At 50.1% G+C, this 14,975-nt stretch overlaps 1 protein-coding gene across 4 annotated transcripts in view; it reads left to right on the top strand.

Annotated features, from left to right (window-relative positions):
• The window catches only part of RARB (retinoic acid receptor beta), a 479,431-nt gene that overhangs the window by 445,779 nt on the left and 18,677 nt on the right, over positions 1–14,975 (top strand). For all 4 annotated transcript variants that reach the window (XM_012555827.1, XM_012555826.1, XM_004377377.2 and 1 more), the window contains exon 4: positions 2,297–2,457. In XM_012555827.1, the coding sequence (XP_012411281.1) occupies positions 2,297–2,457 (161 nt within the window). The remainder of the gene's footprint in view (positions 1–2,296; positions 2,458–14,975) is intronic.

The raw sequence follows: 14,975 nt of genomic DNA, 5'->3' as shown, positions 1-14,975 counted from the left end.
GTATCAGTACTTCATTCTTTCCTATGGCCAAGTAATATTCCATTGTATGGGTATACCACGTTTTGTTTTTCCATTCATCAGTTGGTGAACATTTTAGTTGTTTCCACCTTTGGGCTGTTATGAATAATGCGGTGGTGAACATTGCTGTACAAGTTTTTACGTGGGCCTATGTTTTCAGTTCTCTTGAGTATAAACTGAGGAGTGGAATTGCTGGATCATATGGTAACTATTTTTCTAACTTTCTGAGGAATTGCCAAGCTATTTTCCTCAGGACTGTGTTTTGGAAGGCTCTTTGTTGCTTAAATTTGAGTTTTGCATTAGCTGAGGAAGAGGGTCGTTGGTAGAGGCAGGAGGAGGAGGAGCTGGGCTAACCAGTGCCAAGAGCACGTGGCACTCACACATGAGCCATCAGGCCGTAGCCTCCCCTCGCAAACTCAGCCTCCATCCTCACAGAGAGCCACTGGGCCTGCCCATTTCTGCCGCCATGTGCTACCCTGCCCTCCCTCACTGTACCTCCTTTGCTGCCCATATTCTTTGTAGTCTCTGTGCTGTAAAACACACTACCCTGCATCCCGTACCCTGCTAGGAAGGGCCTGGCCACAGAGGCCCTGGTGGGCCAGTCAGCACTAGAAAAGAATGCATTTGAGGCGGAGGTTACCTTGCACTATCTCAACCCACTCGTCTCACTGGTGATCTAGAAATGTTCTGAGCCAAAGAACAGTCCATTTCATAGTCCCAGAGGAGAGAAGTCTTTCAGGCGGGTGTTCAGCTCGAACGCGTCCACTTCCTCAGGAGTAACTGGGTGAGTCTAAGTGAGGAAGGAACTTGTTAGCTGAGTGAACGTGAGGATGTTCCCTAGCCTCTCTGCGGTTCAGTTTCTTCATCTTTAAAATTGCCTACCCGATCAGGGAATTAAGTGAGGTACTGTGGACAGAGTTCCCAGTACCTCTATTAAGGTACTCAAGACACGTTTATTCTCTTCCCCTCTCCCTCCATCCTGGACAGGTGGGAGCAGCTTACACACACACAGCGATGCGTTTTTTTAGTACCCTTCGCCCCCCCACCCCACTTGCTTTTCTTCCTCTCTCTATTCCCCTCTTTCCTTTCACCTTTTCTCCTCGTCTCTGGGCCATGGTTTTACTCTGCCCTCAGCTCCTACCCCAAACACAGCCTTGGGATACTCACAGTGTAGATGCAGGGAAGTGCCCTTCTCAAGTCACCCCTGGGAACGCTCCCGAGGCAACCCGGGCCAGATCCTCTTAGAGCAGATCAAATTACGCACCAGGTCATTTTGCAGCTTAGGCTCCAGGTCTCGGTGGTGACACACACAGCCGAGCCAAGTCCACCCTTGCCAGCCTGGGTCCCCGGAGGCCATCTGTGTGGTCTCGTTACACCTGCCCGCCTCCTTGGGCTTCGGTTTCCTTACCCAGGTGATTCGAGCCAGAGGGTAGAGCTTTGAGTTACACTTGGATTTGAAGTCATCTGAGCGGTCTGTGGCTGTGGGAGGAAGCTCGGCTCCCCCGGGCCTGGGTGTGGCACGTGCCCAGCTCTGCGCTTGGCCTAGGGGAGCCGAGGTGCACACTCGCTGAGGGTCACGTGGGGGACAATATGTGAAGTCCCGTGGCTGTGAATGAACAAATGAATGATGTTCCAGGCTGAGGGTTTCATAATATCCCAATTATTTTTAGTAGCTTTATAAATAACAAAAGACTATGTGGTTAATACAGACAATTTAGGAAACAAAAATTGAGGGACAAAAGCATGACCCCATCACCCCTGTGATGGATTCCTTCAAAAGTGCCAGTTTATTTAGAAAACCAAAAAGCAAAGAAACAACCCAAAATGCTTAACTAAGAATTCCTAGTTATAAGCAGCAGGGGCTTGTTCAGGGACCTAGTCTCCCAGGCGAAAGTGGTTTCCTTATATCTCTCAGGTCACCCCATCTGGAGTGGAAAGAAAGGTACATGGGGAGAACATGCTTCTCTCTTCAAGGCATCCAGTCCATGTTGGAAAGTCTCTAAACAGAAACTAACGTTCTAAGCCTTCTGGGTGAGCCAAAGTTTCCCATGAGAATTTATTTGCACGTGCACACCCAGAAACAAACCTTGTTCTCTGCCCGGGCTCTGCTGGTTGCCAGATTCCTTTTTGTGGGAGATGCTCTTATACCACCCTTTTCCGCTCTTTCTGTTCCACGTGTTCAACAATTCCAACGTGGTGTTGGGAGACGGCCCCTCCTGGCTCAGGCGGTGCAGGCCCTCTCATTCATGACCCAATTTGCCTTCTCTCTCGTTTCCAGCTGTCAGGAATGACAGAAACAAGAAGAAGAAGGAGCCTTCGAAGCAGGAATGCACGGAAAGCTATGAGATGACTGCAGAGCTGGATGATCTCACGGAGACGATCCGGAAAGCTCACCAGGAAACCTTCCCCTCACTCTGCCAGCTGGGTAAATACACCACGGTAAGAGACGCTTCTGCCCCCGGCCACTACGGGCGTGAACACAGGCCCTTGCGCACACACAGACACTTTGTACATGCTCCGCCCAGACTCAGCCCAGGAGGCCCATGTCAGTGGAGCAGGGGTACAAGACGGCCACCTTCATCGTGCGCTGGTCTTGGACAGTCACTGAATAGAATGGGAGTTTTCTCCAATTCAGTCATACCTTCTTGCATTCACTCAAGAAACATTAATTGAGTGCCTATTACATGCCAGGCCCTGTGTGGTATAAACAGTTAATGTGCTTGGCTGCTAACCAAAAGGTTGCCAGTTTGAGTCAACCCAGAGGCATTTCAGAAGAAAGGCTTGGTGATCTACTTCTGAAAAAACCAGCCATCGAATGCCCTGTGGATCACAGTTCTACTCTGACATACATGCGGTCGCCATGAGTTGAGATTGACTCAGTGGCAACTGGTTTTGGTGCTAGTCACTGGCAACATGGAGGAGTAATATAGGGTCGCTGCTCTCAGGGACTCGTGGTCTGGTGGAGGGGACAAGAAAAGCAGGTGTTGCAGATGTCATGGCAGATACCTGTACAGAGCCCAGTGGGGACCCAGAGAGATCAGGAAGTCAATCTTTTTTAGAAACACTTATCCAGCTGTCAGATTCAACAAAGATGATTGGAGCCATCCCCTAGACCAGCATCTGGCTTCCATGAGAAGGTGTGTGTTACATAAACCAGAGCCTGGAAAAGCACAGGGTAAGGGGGACCCTGCCTTCGTGGGTGGATGGTCCCCTCTTCCCCCCAGTGTTCTGCTAGGAATGTCTTTAACTGAGGTTAGAAATAAAGAGAAGAAAGCAGAGAAGATGGAATCAAGCGGTAAGAGGCATATGTTGGCTGCTCTAGGATGTGCCAGCGGAGCTGTCATGAGGTACCTTCATTTTTCAAGTGATTTTTGCATGCTTTTGTTGTTGGGTGCTGTATAGGTGATTTTGATTCATAGCGACCTCATGTGACAGAGTAAAACCGCCCTGCAGAGTTTTTTAGGCTGTAATCTTTACGGGAGCAGATCACCAGGTCTTGCTCCCATGGAGCCACTGGGTGGGTTCAAACCACCAACCTTGTGGTTAGCAGCCAAGTGCTCACCATTGGCACCACGAGGGCTCCTACTATATATATATACGCTCGCAGTGGGTAACACGTAATAGGCATTCGATAGAAATATTTGTTGAATGAATGAACATAACTACAATGTGGTTCTGGCCTCTTCGCATGGCTTCTGTTGCTCATCTAAGATGCTAGTCAACATTTTGAAAAAACAGAATCCAAATATTGCAGCATTTGCTGATTTGGGGGCTGGTGTGCTAGAAAAATACTACTATAAAAAGCATGAAGATAAAAGATGTAACAGTGATGCAAAAAATAAAAAGAACTGTGAGGGGAGGGGCTCTCTGGGAGCACGCAGTCACGTGTGTGGGATGTTGGTGCTGCCGTTGTAACTGTGAAGTGGGAATGGCGCAGTCCAGAGGGTTTTCCTATGGAAACAGGTGCTAGACCGTGCCGGGGCAGCTAGTCAGGTGAGCGTATGGCTGCTGGAGCCCCCTCTGAGGCCTGGGCACAGCTGGGTGGCTCCAGCTTCTGAAGGGCTGGCACTGAGGTTAGGCAGTGAGGGCGCCTGATACACCCAAGATTTCAGCTCACCTAAAAGCAGAGGAAGATCCTAGAGCAGTGCTTCTCAAACCTCCATGCATGTGACACACCTGGGAATCTTGTTAAAATCCAGGTTCTGGCTCAGCAGGTCTGGGGTGGATCCTGAGAGTCTGCATTTCTTTTGAGCTCCTGGGGATGCCAATGCTGCAGACCCTGGACCACACTCTGGACAGCAGAGGCCATGGGTTGTACCTTGAGTAGCAAGGGCCAGGATGACCTTCTGGGGCCCATGAGCATCAGCGAGGAGAGACGCTGGCGTGCTCCACTCGCCAATCTGTGAAGCTGATGGCCTAGCTTGCCAGGCCTTGGGAGATGCTTGACTCTGGAGACGAGGCTTCGTTGAGCTTGGGGAGCACAGACCTCACCAAGCAGGGGCAGAGAAGGAGGACAAGGCTGGACATCTTAAAGGAGCCTTCATTTTAACCAGGAAGGTAGAACGGGCCCTCCAAGAGGAAGTGGAGGGTAGTGTCACCTACTAAGGGCAAAAGCATTAGAAACAGATTCATGTGGTTCAAATCCTGCTCTGCCACCGATCAGCCGTGTGACTGTAAGCAAGTTACTTAACTTCCCTCAGCCCATTTTTCCCATCTGCAAAATGGGGATAATGGAAGATGGCTGGGAGGATGCAACGAGACCATTCATGAAAAGCTGCTCTGATGAGACCTGGACATATTTATACAGCAGTGATGTGCAAATAACAACATCTACCCTGCATCCACCTACTGGGTATGAACTGATTCCTCCAGGGACCTGGCCCCATGCCAGGGATAGCTGGTGATACAGAGAAGTAAAATGATTACTAACCAATGCCTAAGAGCATATCATTTTATTTCTTTTAGAAATATTTTTTGATTGCCAACTATGTTCTAGGCACTGCACTGGGCTGAGTATCAGGTGAGTGAGTTCTCTGCTAAGGAATGGTAAAATCAGCTCAGCCTGGGACAGTGGGAAAGAACTTGGGGCAGACGAGAAGCAGGTTCTCTGCAATGGCGGGATTGCGTCGTATTGAGAGCAAATGGGAGATGAGAATGCAGAAGCCTTGCAGAGTCTTAAATGACAACTGAGGAGTTTGTATTTTAGTCCGTAAATAACGGAGAGGAACTGACAGTTTGTGATCAGGAATCTCTATGATTATCACTGTCAGCATCATGATCAATTTACTACGTACCAGGAACCATGCAAAGTATTCTAGATACATTAACTCTTTATTCTTCATGAGGACCCTATGAAAGTGGGTATTATTGCCCCCATATTGCAGATGAGTAAACTGAGGCATAAAAGGGCTAAATAACTTTCCCCATGTCTCACCACCAGCAAGTGGTAGAGGTGGGATTTGAACCTAAACAGTCTAACTGCAGGGGCAGCTCTTTTAACCACTGTGCTACACACGGTAGATGTCAAGAGGGTGGTGGACAAGGTAGAGTGGGAGCAGGAGCCACTGGAGGCATCTGCTGAGGAGGAGGTGGCCGTCATCCAGGTGTAAAACGATACAGCCAACCTCTAGCCCCAGAAACCAACAACCAAAAAACCAAGCCCACTACCATCAAGTCAGTTCCGACTCACAGTGACCCCAAAGGGTTTCCAAGGCTGTGAATCTTTACAGAAGCAGACTACCACAAAAGGCAGAATAAAGGAGAACGGTCAGAGTGGCGAAGGCCTTCTGAGCCAGGTCATGGGGTGAGAGACCTATGCTGACACCCGGGATCATCTGTGACTGTAAGCCGGGGTCCCCTCCTCTCTTCTCCCAGTAGCGGTGTCTTAGCGTGGCCGAGACGATCCTCCCGATACAAGCGACTGGGCCCCCTTGCCCTGACTCACCTGGTCACCAGGTAAAATGGCTCCTGCTCTCGTCTGGAGGAAGGGAGACACAGCATAGAGCACTTGCCTCGTAGAACACACACCTTGGTGTGGCCCGGACTCCCCCAGGGCCTGGGACCAAAACGCCCCTTAGACAGTTCTCTCCCTGTAAGCCAGCACAGCTCCTTCCCACATCGAAAGCTCACCAGGGATTCTGTATAAGCCTCGCCAGGGCCTCCACTACCTTCCCTTCCCCCCAAGACTCCCTCTGGAATCTAGCAGCTTCTTCTTTTAGATTCTTGTTTTGCCCAAGATCTGATTCCACCTGCTTCCAGGCCACTGCCTGCCCAGCCTTCTCAGAAGATGCAGTGGTTGCTGTCAGGGCCCTGCCATGGCCTATAACCCTGCAGGCCCCCGGGACTCTGGCTGAGGGCTTTTTCTGGCTGCAGGGGCATGCTAGGCTCACACGTAGGTGTTGACTCTCATGGAAGCAGCCAACCAACGATAATAGAAGCTGCTGGATAAATACCTCAGCTTCCTTGCTCCTTGGGCAGGATAACTCTTAGGTATTCCCTAAACCTTCTCTCACCACTGCCTGTCTGTCAGTCAGTTTGTCATACTGTGGTGGTGTGCATGTTGCTGTGATGCTGGAAGCTATGCCATTGGTATTTCAAATACAAGCTGGGTCACCCATGGTAGAAGGTTTCAACAGAGCTTCCAGACTAAGACAAACCAGGAAGAAAGGCCTGGCAATTGACTTCTGAAAATTAACAAGTGAAAACCCTATGGATCACAACAGAATACTGCCCGATATAGTGCTGGAAGATGAGCCCACCCACGTTGGAAGGCACTCAGTATGTAGTGGCTGCAACAATGACTTCGAGCATACCAACGATCATGAAGATGGTGCACGACCAGGTAACATTTCGTTCTGTCGTACGCGGGGTCACCAGGAGTCGGAGCTGACTCACTGGGGTCACCAGGAGTCGGAGCCAACTGAGTGGCAGCTAACAACAACAGCGAAACCATCTCTCAGAGGTCCCCAACCAGCCCAAGCCCCAGCTGCCCACAGTGGTGATCTGTTCTGGCTGCTTTCCCTTTCCTGCCTCTCTTCCCCACTCCTCTTCTGGGGCTTCCTGGGAGCTCCTCCCAAATAAGCTACTTGTATTCAAATCCTAGTCTCACGGTCTGTTTCTGGTCCTTAGACAGAGGGGCTTCCCTGAGGGCCTTGGGGGCCCTTCCCACACACCCTGTTTGGGTTCAAGACACCATGGGTCCTCAGTTGGTACCTGACCTCCTAAGCACTTCACGGGAACTTTCCTGCACCTCTTGCTCAAGCAGGGAAAACAGAAATGCAAGTCACACCTCCAGAGGGCGGACCCTAGGTACGGGGCGGCCCACCTTCCTCCAGAGTGCACACTGCGCATTTGCCGGATTGAGGATGCTCTGCTTCCATCGCTCATCTGCCTTTTCTCGTCCTTTCTGTTATCTGCACCCAGATCTAGATATGTTTTTATCCTAAGCAACTTCAAATCCTTTCTGGAAGTGGGCGGGGGCATAAATAAATAACAGCAGAGAAAACATTCTCGGTAAGCTCTTAGTTCTCAGCCAAGCACTTTTTATAAAAGCTTTTTTCAGATCGGCAGTCGCTTCCATAGTGAGGAACCTTTCTGTCGTCTTCCCCGCCTAGCATCCCTGTCAGATGCCTTTGGAATAAGTGGGCAGAAAGGAATAAAGAAGGCAGCTAGCCGCCCACCTCCAGATCTCTGTAAAAGAGGTTCCTTTTTCCTCCCTAATTAGGGTAGATCTGGGACAAATGGCCAGGCCCAAAGAGGCAGCAGGAGAGGATGGGGGGCAGAAACACACGCCCCACCACTCTCGGCCCCCATGCCTGGTAGGGTACTCACTACATGACTCAGAGCTATTCCCCCGGGAAGGTTTCGAACCAATGACTCTCCTCCAAAGGAAAAAAATAAAAAGAGTAGGTAGATTCCATATGGCAAGCAGGAAAGTGATTATTTATAGATGAGCCTTCTAAAATAGAATCAAAGGGCAAGCAGAGGAAACGTTCTAGCTGAGGATGTTTACTCGGCTTCCGTACATCGAACAGTAGCGACTGTGTCACTGGGCTTTAGGGCCTCACAGACTAGGTTCAGGTCTTGGCTGTACTCCTTAGGAGTTGAGTGACTTTGGAAAAGTTGCATCCCCACTTTGAGCTTCGGCTTCTTCGTCTGTAAGATGGGAATTTTCACAGTAACTCATGGCATCGCTAGGGGGTTAAGATGAGAAAGATACGTCAGAGCCCCTTGCGTGGTATCTGGCAGAGAAGAAACTCGCAAAAAGGCCAGGACCCCTCTTGAGCCTGTTATGAATATTTTGTCACTCTGTAGAGCCACATTTTGGAAAGCGGAAGCAGTGGGTTTGCAGTGGAGAATATTTCCAGGAGGCACGGCCACAGTCTGGACCACCTGCTCGCTGCAGCATCTGTTCCCACGTCCCCCTGCGCGGCCCTGTGCGGCTGTTCATCACTGCGCAAGGCATGACGGGACGTGAGCTGCCCTGCGCAAGGCATGACGGGACGTGAGCTGCCCTCCGAAGGGCTCGTGAATTTGAGCTATGGAGATTTAAGGAGCACGTAATCTACTCAGATAAATGACCACAAACAGATTCACTAAACCACCGAAAGACTTTACAGAAGATGTGTGCTTTAGAAAAGACCAGGGTATCGTAAGCAGCTACAGACCTTTGCAGGTTTGCCTTTCATTTTAGAAAACTGACATTTGTGGTCAGAGAATCAGAACTTGAAACTCAGGGAGGCTGGCCTCAGAAGAGAGACATGGGGAGTTTGGTCACGATCCCCACTCGGCTACCTCTCAGCTGTCTGAACATGAACAAGCCCCTAACCTCTTAGATCCCCGGCAGCTCGCCTAAGTCCTCACTTTTAGAAGAAAAATGTTCTCTAGCCCCTGTACTATGTACCCAGGATCTTGCTGGGTGGTGCGAAAAGGGAAAGGCATTGCTATCAGAGGGAAAAGCATGCACGTGGCCAGAAGTTCTGCAGAGATGGGGCTGGCTGGGAGGCAGGATCTAAGTTTGAGGAGATAGGTAGGGATTTCTTTGCATGGGGGATTTTCTTTGCTGGGATAAAGTATGTGGACCTTAGCCAGAGAGCTAAAGGAAGTTTTTAGTCAGAAGAAAAAGCAGGTTGCCCCCTTGACTGCTTTGTGCCTAGCTGGAAGGTTCTAGTAGGTGAACGTTCCTCAGGAGTGCCAGAAGCCACCAATGGCTCCTCACAGCAGATGGGACTACCCCAAAATTCTGGGACCCCAGTCTATACCCTTCACCCCACCGCTACACTCCACCAAGGTCCCTGAATCTCTGAGGCCACCAGGGAGTGAAGGGGCTGCAGCTGTCTAGAGGAGCCTCTCCAGGCTCATGACCCAGCCCAGGAATCTTAGATGATGGTGGCCCAGGGCACCCCCAAAACATTAGCCTCAGGAGATCCCTGCAGTGTTAGCCTCGTTTCTAGCCAGACTGCCAGGAAACGCTCAGAGATCCCGAGAGACCCTCCCTCCCTACCTCTTCCCTTTCCTTTGCCCATTGCTGGTCGTTCAAAGACCTATTCAGCCAGATCTTTAAAACAGTGCCAGAATTCCCACGCAGAGTTACAGGGCAGCTGCCAAGTGGCCTTTTCCCCATCTGCTGGAGGCGTCCAGTTCTGGGGAGAGTACTGCATGCGGGTTGGGGACCTCTGTGCTTCGTCCTCCCACTGGCGGACATACCCCACTTGGTACATTCCGGAGGCCGTGTTGGTCATGGTATTTAGATAAAGTGTTTGTTGACCACAAAGAGATGTCAACCTGGTACATAATATCCTCTTTATAGTGGTGCCGGGATCTTTGAGCTGCCTCGTGGGTGCATCCAGAGTTTCCAGCCAGGAGGGAAATCACAGAAGGCTTCAGGGGACCAGGAAGTAGAGTGGTGATGGAGTGTGAGGGGTAATGGGGAGCCTGGACCCTGTAGCCCGACTGCCTGAGTGTGAGCCCTGCATCCTCCACTTAATAGCTATGTGATCGTGTACAAGTCACACAACTTCTCTGGGCTTCAGCTTCCTGGTCTGCCAAATGGGATGATACAATAATACCTACCTCATGGAGGTGTTGTGAGCATTAAAGTGAGTTGACAGAAAACTCTTAGAACAGTGCTTGGCGTGAAGTAAGCCCTAGATAACCAGTAACCAGTTGCTGTTGAGTCGATTCTGACTCATGGTGACTCTGTGTGTGTCAGAGTAGAACTGTGCTCCATAGAATTTTCCATGACTGTGATCCTTGGAAGTAGATCGCTAGGGCTTTCTTCCAAAGCACCTCTTGGTGGGCTTGTACCTCCAACGTTTTGATTAGCAAATGAGCACATGAACTGTTTTCACCACCCAGGGACGCCATAAGGGGATGTTCAAATTAAAAGCGTGCGCAAAATAGAATGTGATGACAGGAACATTCTGCAAATAAAATGCGAAGGGGCCTCAGCCTCTCAGGGTGGTCAAAGGCGAGGACTTCAGGCCCAGAGAAGGAGGATGCCACCTCAGCTGATGTGCCCAACATTCCTGGGGGTACCTTGACTCTTTTTTTTTTAATGAAGTTTTGTGTTCCCCCCTCAGCTAAGAAAGACCAGCAAACAGCCTGATTAAAGCACTGTAGTTCCCAGGAGCCTCCACAAATGGGATTGTAAAGAAGCTCCTGACTCCACTTCCTTTTAGGGATCTTGTTATGAAAGGAGCGCCGGTCAAAAAAGGAGCCCACTAGCCGGGAAGCCAACCGGCGCCAAGAAAGGGATCTGTTCGTGTGGCAGAAATTGCCATTTAATTGGATTTCATAGTGGAGGTGGGTTTTTCTGCCGCTAAAGGTGGCCCTGGGGGGCAGTAGGGCAGTTCCTCCACATGGGCTGCTGCCGCACAGCACTCTGGGAAGATGGCTGGAGCTCCTGCCTGCTCTCTGCCTGGGAGAGGGTCTTCCTCAGAACCCCCAGACCAGACTCCACACAGCCCAGGCAGCCCACCGTCTCCCACTCAGCCTCCGGGGGAGGAGTGCAGGTCTCATTGGAGATCCTCATACTCCCAACATGGGTGTCTCCTCCCCACCTCATTTTCTCCCTTTGCTTCTCTCCCTCTTCCTTCCCCGGTTTTTCCTGCACCAGAAATGCTACTGAAAATCCACTCTTCACTTAGTGCTTCTCATAACAGCCTTCATTACCAACCAGAACAGGCCAAAGCCCTCCGCTGGCTGCAGCTGGAAGATAATATATAAGCCATTTTAAGCCTCATGCCTATGAATCCAGCAACCAGTATAATAAAACACCGGGTTATTTTGCGTTTTATTAACTGCCTCTTCCCTTCAGTTTGCATAATATTGAGTTAGATTTACATGCTGTTAAGACGGCTGTGCGTTATTTTTAATAGAAGGTGTGACAGGCTTCTCTCTCTCAGCCCCGGTGCGTGATAAAGTAACCTCATCCGATGTCGATGAAGATTTCGTTCACACTTGCTGGGTCGGGGCAATGTCTTTTTTTCCAGATGGATACTCTATTGTAAAATGACTTCCCACTGCAGGCTCGTCTCTCTCGCCCATGTCATCTTCCTACGAACCGGATAAACTGCCTATTAAATTTAATTACAGCTCGAATGGCCGCACATCTTGATCTTCTGTTCCCTGGAGTGTACTGAATTCCACCAAGGTCCTTGAGGAGGAAATAAAATAAATCTGGAGGATGCAGGCACGCTCTCCCCAGAAGGAGGCTTGCAGAGGGCGACACTGGCCACCACCTTTATTGTGGCTTCAGAGGCATCCCTGACGCTGAGAGATTATGTGAACTTTTCTTTCTGGCTTTCCTCGCTGACATTTCAATTGACTCCTGCAGACTGGTTTTGACTGAGTTGGGGAAGTACAGATACCGGTGTGAGGTGCATGGTACCCATTACTAAACTGTTTGCATCTGCCAGGGGCCTAACGCCAGGCCTGGGGAGCCTCATCTTTTGTTGGATAGTTTGGCTCTGCCTCAGGAAGCAGCTGGCTTTAAGGCCTCATGCGCAGGCCCAGGTCATGCGGCCCAGGAGAAGCAGCATCTCTCAGCCTCATCCTAAAAACGACAGTTGTTGTGGGAACTTGAAAACAAGCAAGCATCCATGGGAACTCCATTCACTCATTGATTCATTCAACACATATTTATTGAGTCCCTACTGTGCACCTGGCACTGATTTAGACACTAAGGATTCGGCAATAAGAACTCAGGCAAGAATCCCCTGTGTAGGTGAGTAAATTATAGAGTGTGTTAGAAGGAGATAAGAGCCCGTGAAAATAGAACAGGTGAGGAATAAATAAGGAAGACCAAAGAAGAACTGATGCCTTTGAATTATGGAGTTGGCGAAGAATATTGAATATACCACGGACTGCCAGAAGAAGGAACAAATCTGTCTTGGAAGAAGTACAGCCAGAGTGCTCCTTGGAAGCGAGGATGGCGAGATTTCGTCTCATGAACTTTGGACATGTTATCAGGAGGGACCAATCCCTGGAGAAGGACATCATGCTTGGTAAAGTAGAGGGTCAACAAAAAAGAAGACCCTCGACAAGATGGATTAACACAGTGGCTACAATGATGGGCTCAAACATAACAACAATTGTGAGGATGACACGGGACCAGGCAGTGTTTCATTCTGTTGTCCATAAGGTCACTGTGAGTTGGAACCGACTCAACGGCACCTAACAACAACACAGCAACAAGGGAGTGTCTGGAGAGCTGGGGTGGGAGAGTGTTGCAGTTTTCAATAGAGTGGTCAAGGGGAGCTCAAAGAGAAGTGGCATTTGATCAAAGGCTTGAGAGAATGAAGAAGTGTGCTATGCAGAAATTGGGAGGAAGAGCAATCCAGGTGGAGGGAACAGCCAGTGCAAAAGCTCTGAGGCAGGAGCATGTCCGGCTGGTTCGGGAATAGCAAGGAGACCCATGTGGCTGGGATGGAGGGAAACAAGGGGGAGAGTGGGAAGAGGAGGGGGCTGGATCTACAAACCCTCCTTGTAGGCTTTTACTTTGAGTGAGACGAGCAAGTATTAGAGGTTTTGAGTAGAGTGACTTGATCTGACGTGTTTTAAAAGGATGTCCTTGTTGCTTTGATGAGAATAATATGTAAGGAGGTCAAGGTGGAAAGGGAGAGACCAGTGAGGAAGCTCTTGCATTAATCCAGGCAGGAGGTGATAGTGGCTCAGATCACGAGGGTGGTAGTGGAGGTGGGACATCTTGTCTAGGTCTTGACAGTTCTTTGGGAGGAGAATGTGAAACTCTCAGACTAAACCCCCTTAAACCATATCTGTGTGTTAGTCAGAATTCTTTTAGTTGTAGGTGATAGAAACCAAACTCAAACTGACTCAGATTTAAAAGAGAGAGAGAAGAGAAAAGAAAAGAATCCTGTCATGGATCAGGTATGGTTGGATCCAGCAACTCAAACAGCACCTTCAACACTGGGCCACTCTTCCTCTCTCCCTCTCTCCGTCTTTCAGCTCAACTGTCCTCTGAATTGTCTTTATTTTTTAGGAGGCCTTTTTCACCTGGTGTCCCCTGAAAGCTCTTAGCAACCCCCACTGACAAAGAGCTTCTTTCCTAATTGTTCCAGCCAAAGTCCCAGAATTGAGCCTTATTGCCTTGTTCTGGGCTACCTGTCCTTTCCTGAACCAATCACTGTGGCTGGGAGGAGGGACCATCCTGATTGACCTTATCAGAGTCAAGTGCCCTCCCTGCCGCTTGAGCCCCAACCAAACCCCATGGATTGAGATGGTGGGCAGGGCAGTTCCACACGATTCCAGAGGCAGAAGTGGGGGTTGCTGGGAAGGCAGAGATACCAGATTGTCATTTAGCTCCATTCACATTAGAGTGATGAGCACCACACAGAGCTGCCTGTGGCCAAGATCGGAGAGCTTCCTGCTTTCGAGATGACAGAAAGGAAAATAAAAACCAAAACACCATCTTCTTGGGTATGTTGGAGGGTGGTCTTGGCCAGAAGGTGAGTCCCTCAGTAATTTCTGGTGAGTTCTTAATGGTGTTTTATTGCCTGTCTATGCTGTGAGCATCCTCTTTACCCCTTAAATGAGGAAGGATTGGTTGAGGCTTGTAATGAGCAGTGGAGAAAGGGCCAGACGTGGCACCTTGTGGTCGGTCGAACCTGTGCTTGTGAGGATGGAGGAGAGGAGTCCTCACCCTGGCCGGAATCCTCTGGCAGCACCGTGGGCGGGTTCGGGGTGCTGGGCGAAGGGGTCCGACAGTGATCAAACCTCTGGGCTACGCGAGGCACTGTTTCCCACCTATGTACTCTCACAGCACCTTTGTGGGCAGGTGGCCCGGTAGTGTTTACCCCACTTACAGATGGGGAGACTGAGGCTTGGAGATGATGTCACTTTTTGGAGGTCAAACCCATCAACCAAGTGGGGAACAGGCCAGGTTTAGGGGTCAGGTAGACACAGCCCCACTCTGGTGAATGAGAGAGGTGGTGGGGGGTGGGAGGAAGGAAGGAAGGCAGTTCATTGATTACATGAATGAGAAAACAAAATAAGCATTTGAATGGATGGAGGAGCCCAGACAGTAGGTGGCAGAGGTTTGAACTGAAGTCGTTAACCCTCTCATTAGAGGCTTTGTGACTATGGCAGGGTGAGGGATCCCGCAGGAACTTGGGCCTCGGGGTCCTGAGTGGATCTGATGAGGGACTAGAGGGCTGATCCTTTCCGGGGAAGCACGGAGAGGAGCAGCTGTGTATCGGAGGGTGGCCCTTCCGCGTCCCCCTCAACAGGTCACATCGCTGTGCTGTGTGGGTCTGGCCTCCGGCCTGGCCCTGCCTCTGTCGGCCGAGGGTCACCTCCCGAGGCCTGGGCTGGGCAGCAGGTCGAGGAGTGCCATGTGGAATATGTGGCTCATTCACTGCCATACCCTGAGAGCACATAGAGATTCTAAGCTTTTTTGTTGTTGTTCTGTATTCTTATTTTTAATTATCAATAGGTTG

Source organism: Trichechus manatus, unplaced genomic scaffold (genome assembly GCF_000243295.1).
Source record: "Trichechus manatus latirostris isolate Lorelei unplaced genomic scaffold, TriManLat1.0 scaffold00049, whole genome shotgun sequence".
Lineage (NCBI taxonomy): Eukaryota > Metazoa > Chordata > Mammalia > Sirenia > Trichechidae > Trichechus > Trichechus manatus.
Note: the sequence above shows the minus strand (reverse complement) of the source record. Positions and strands in the feature narration are given on the sequence as shown.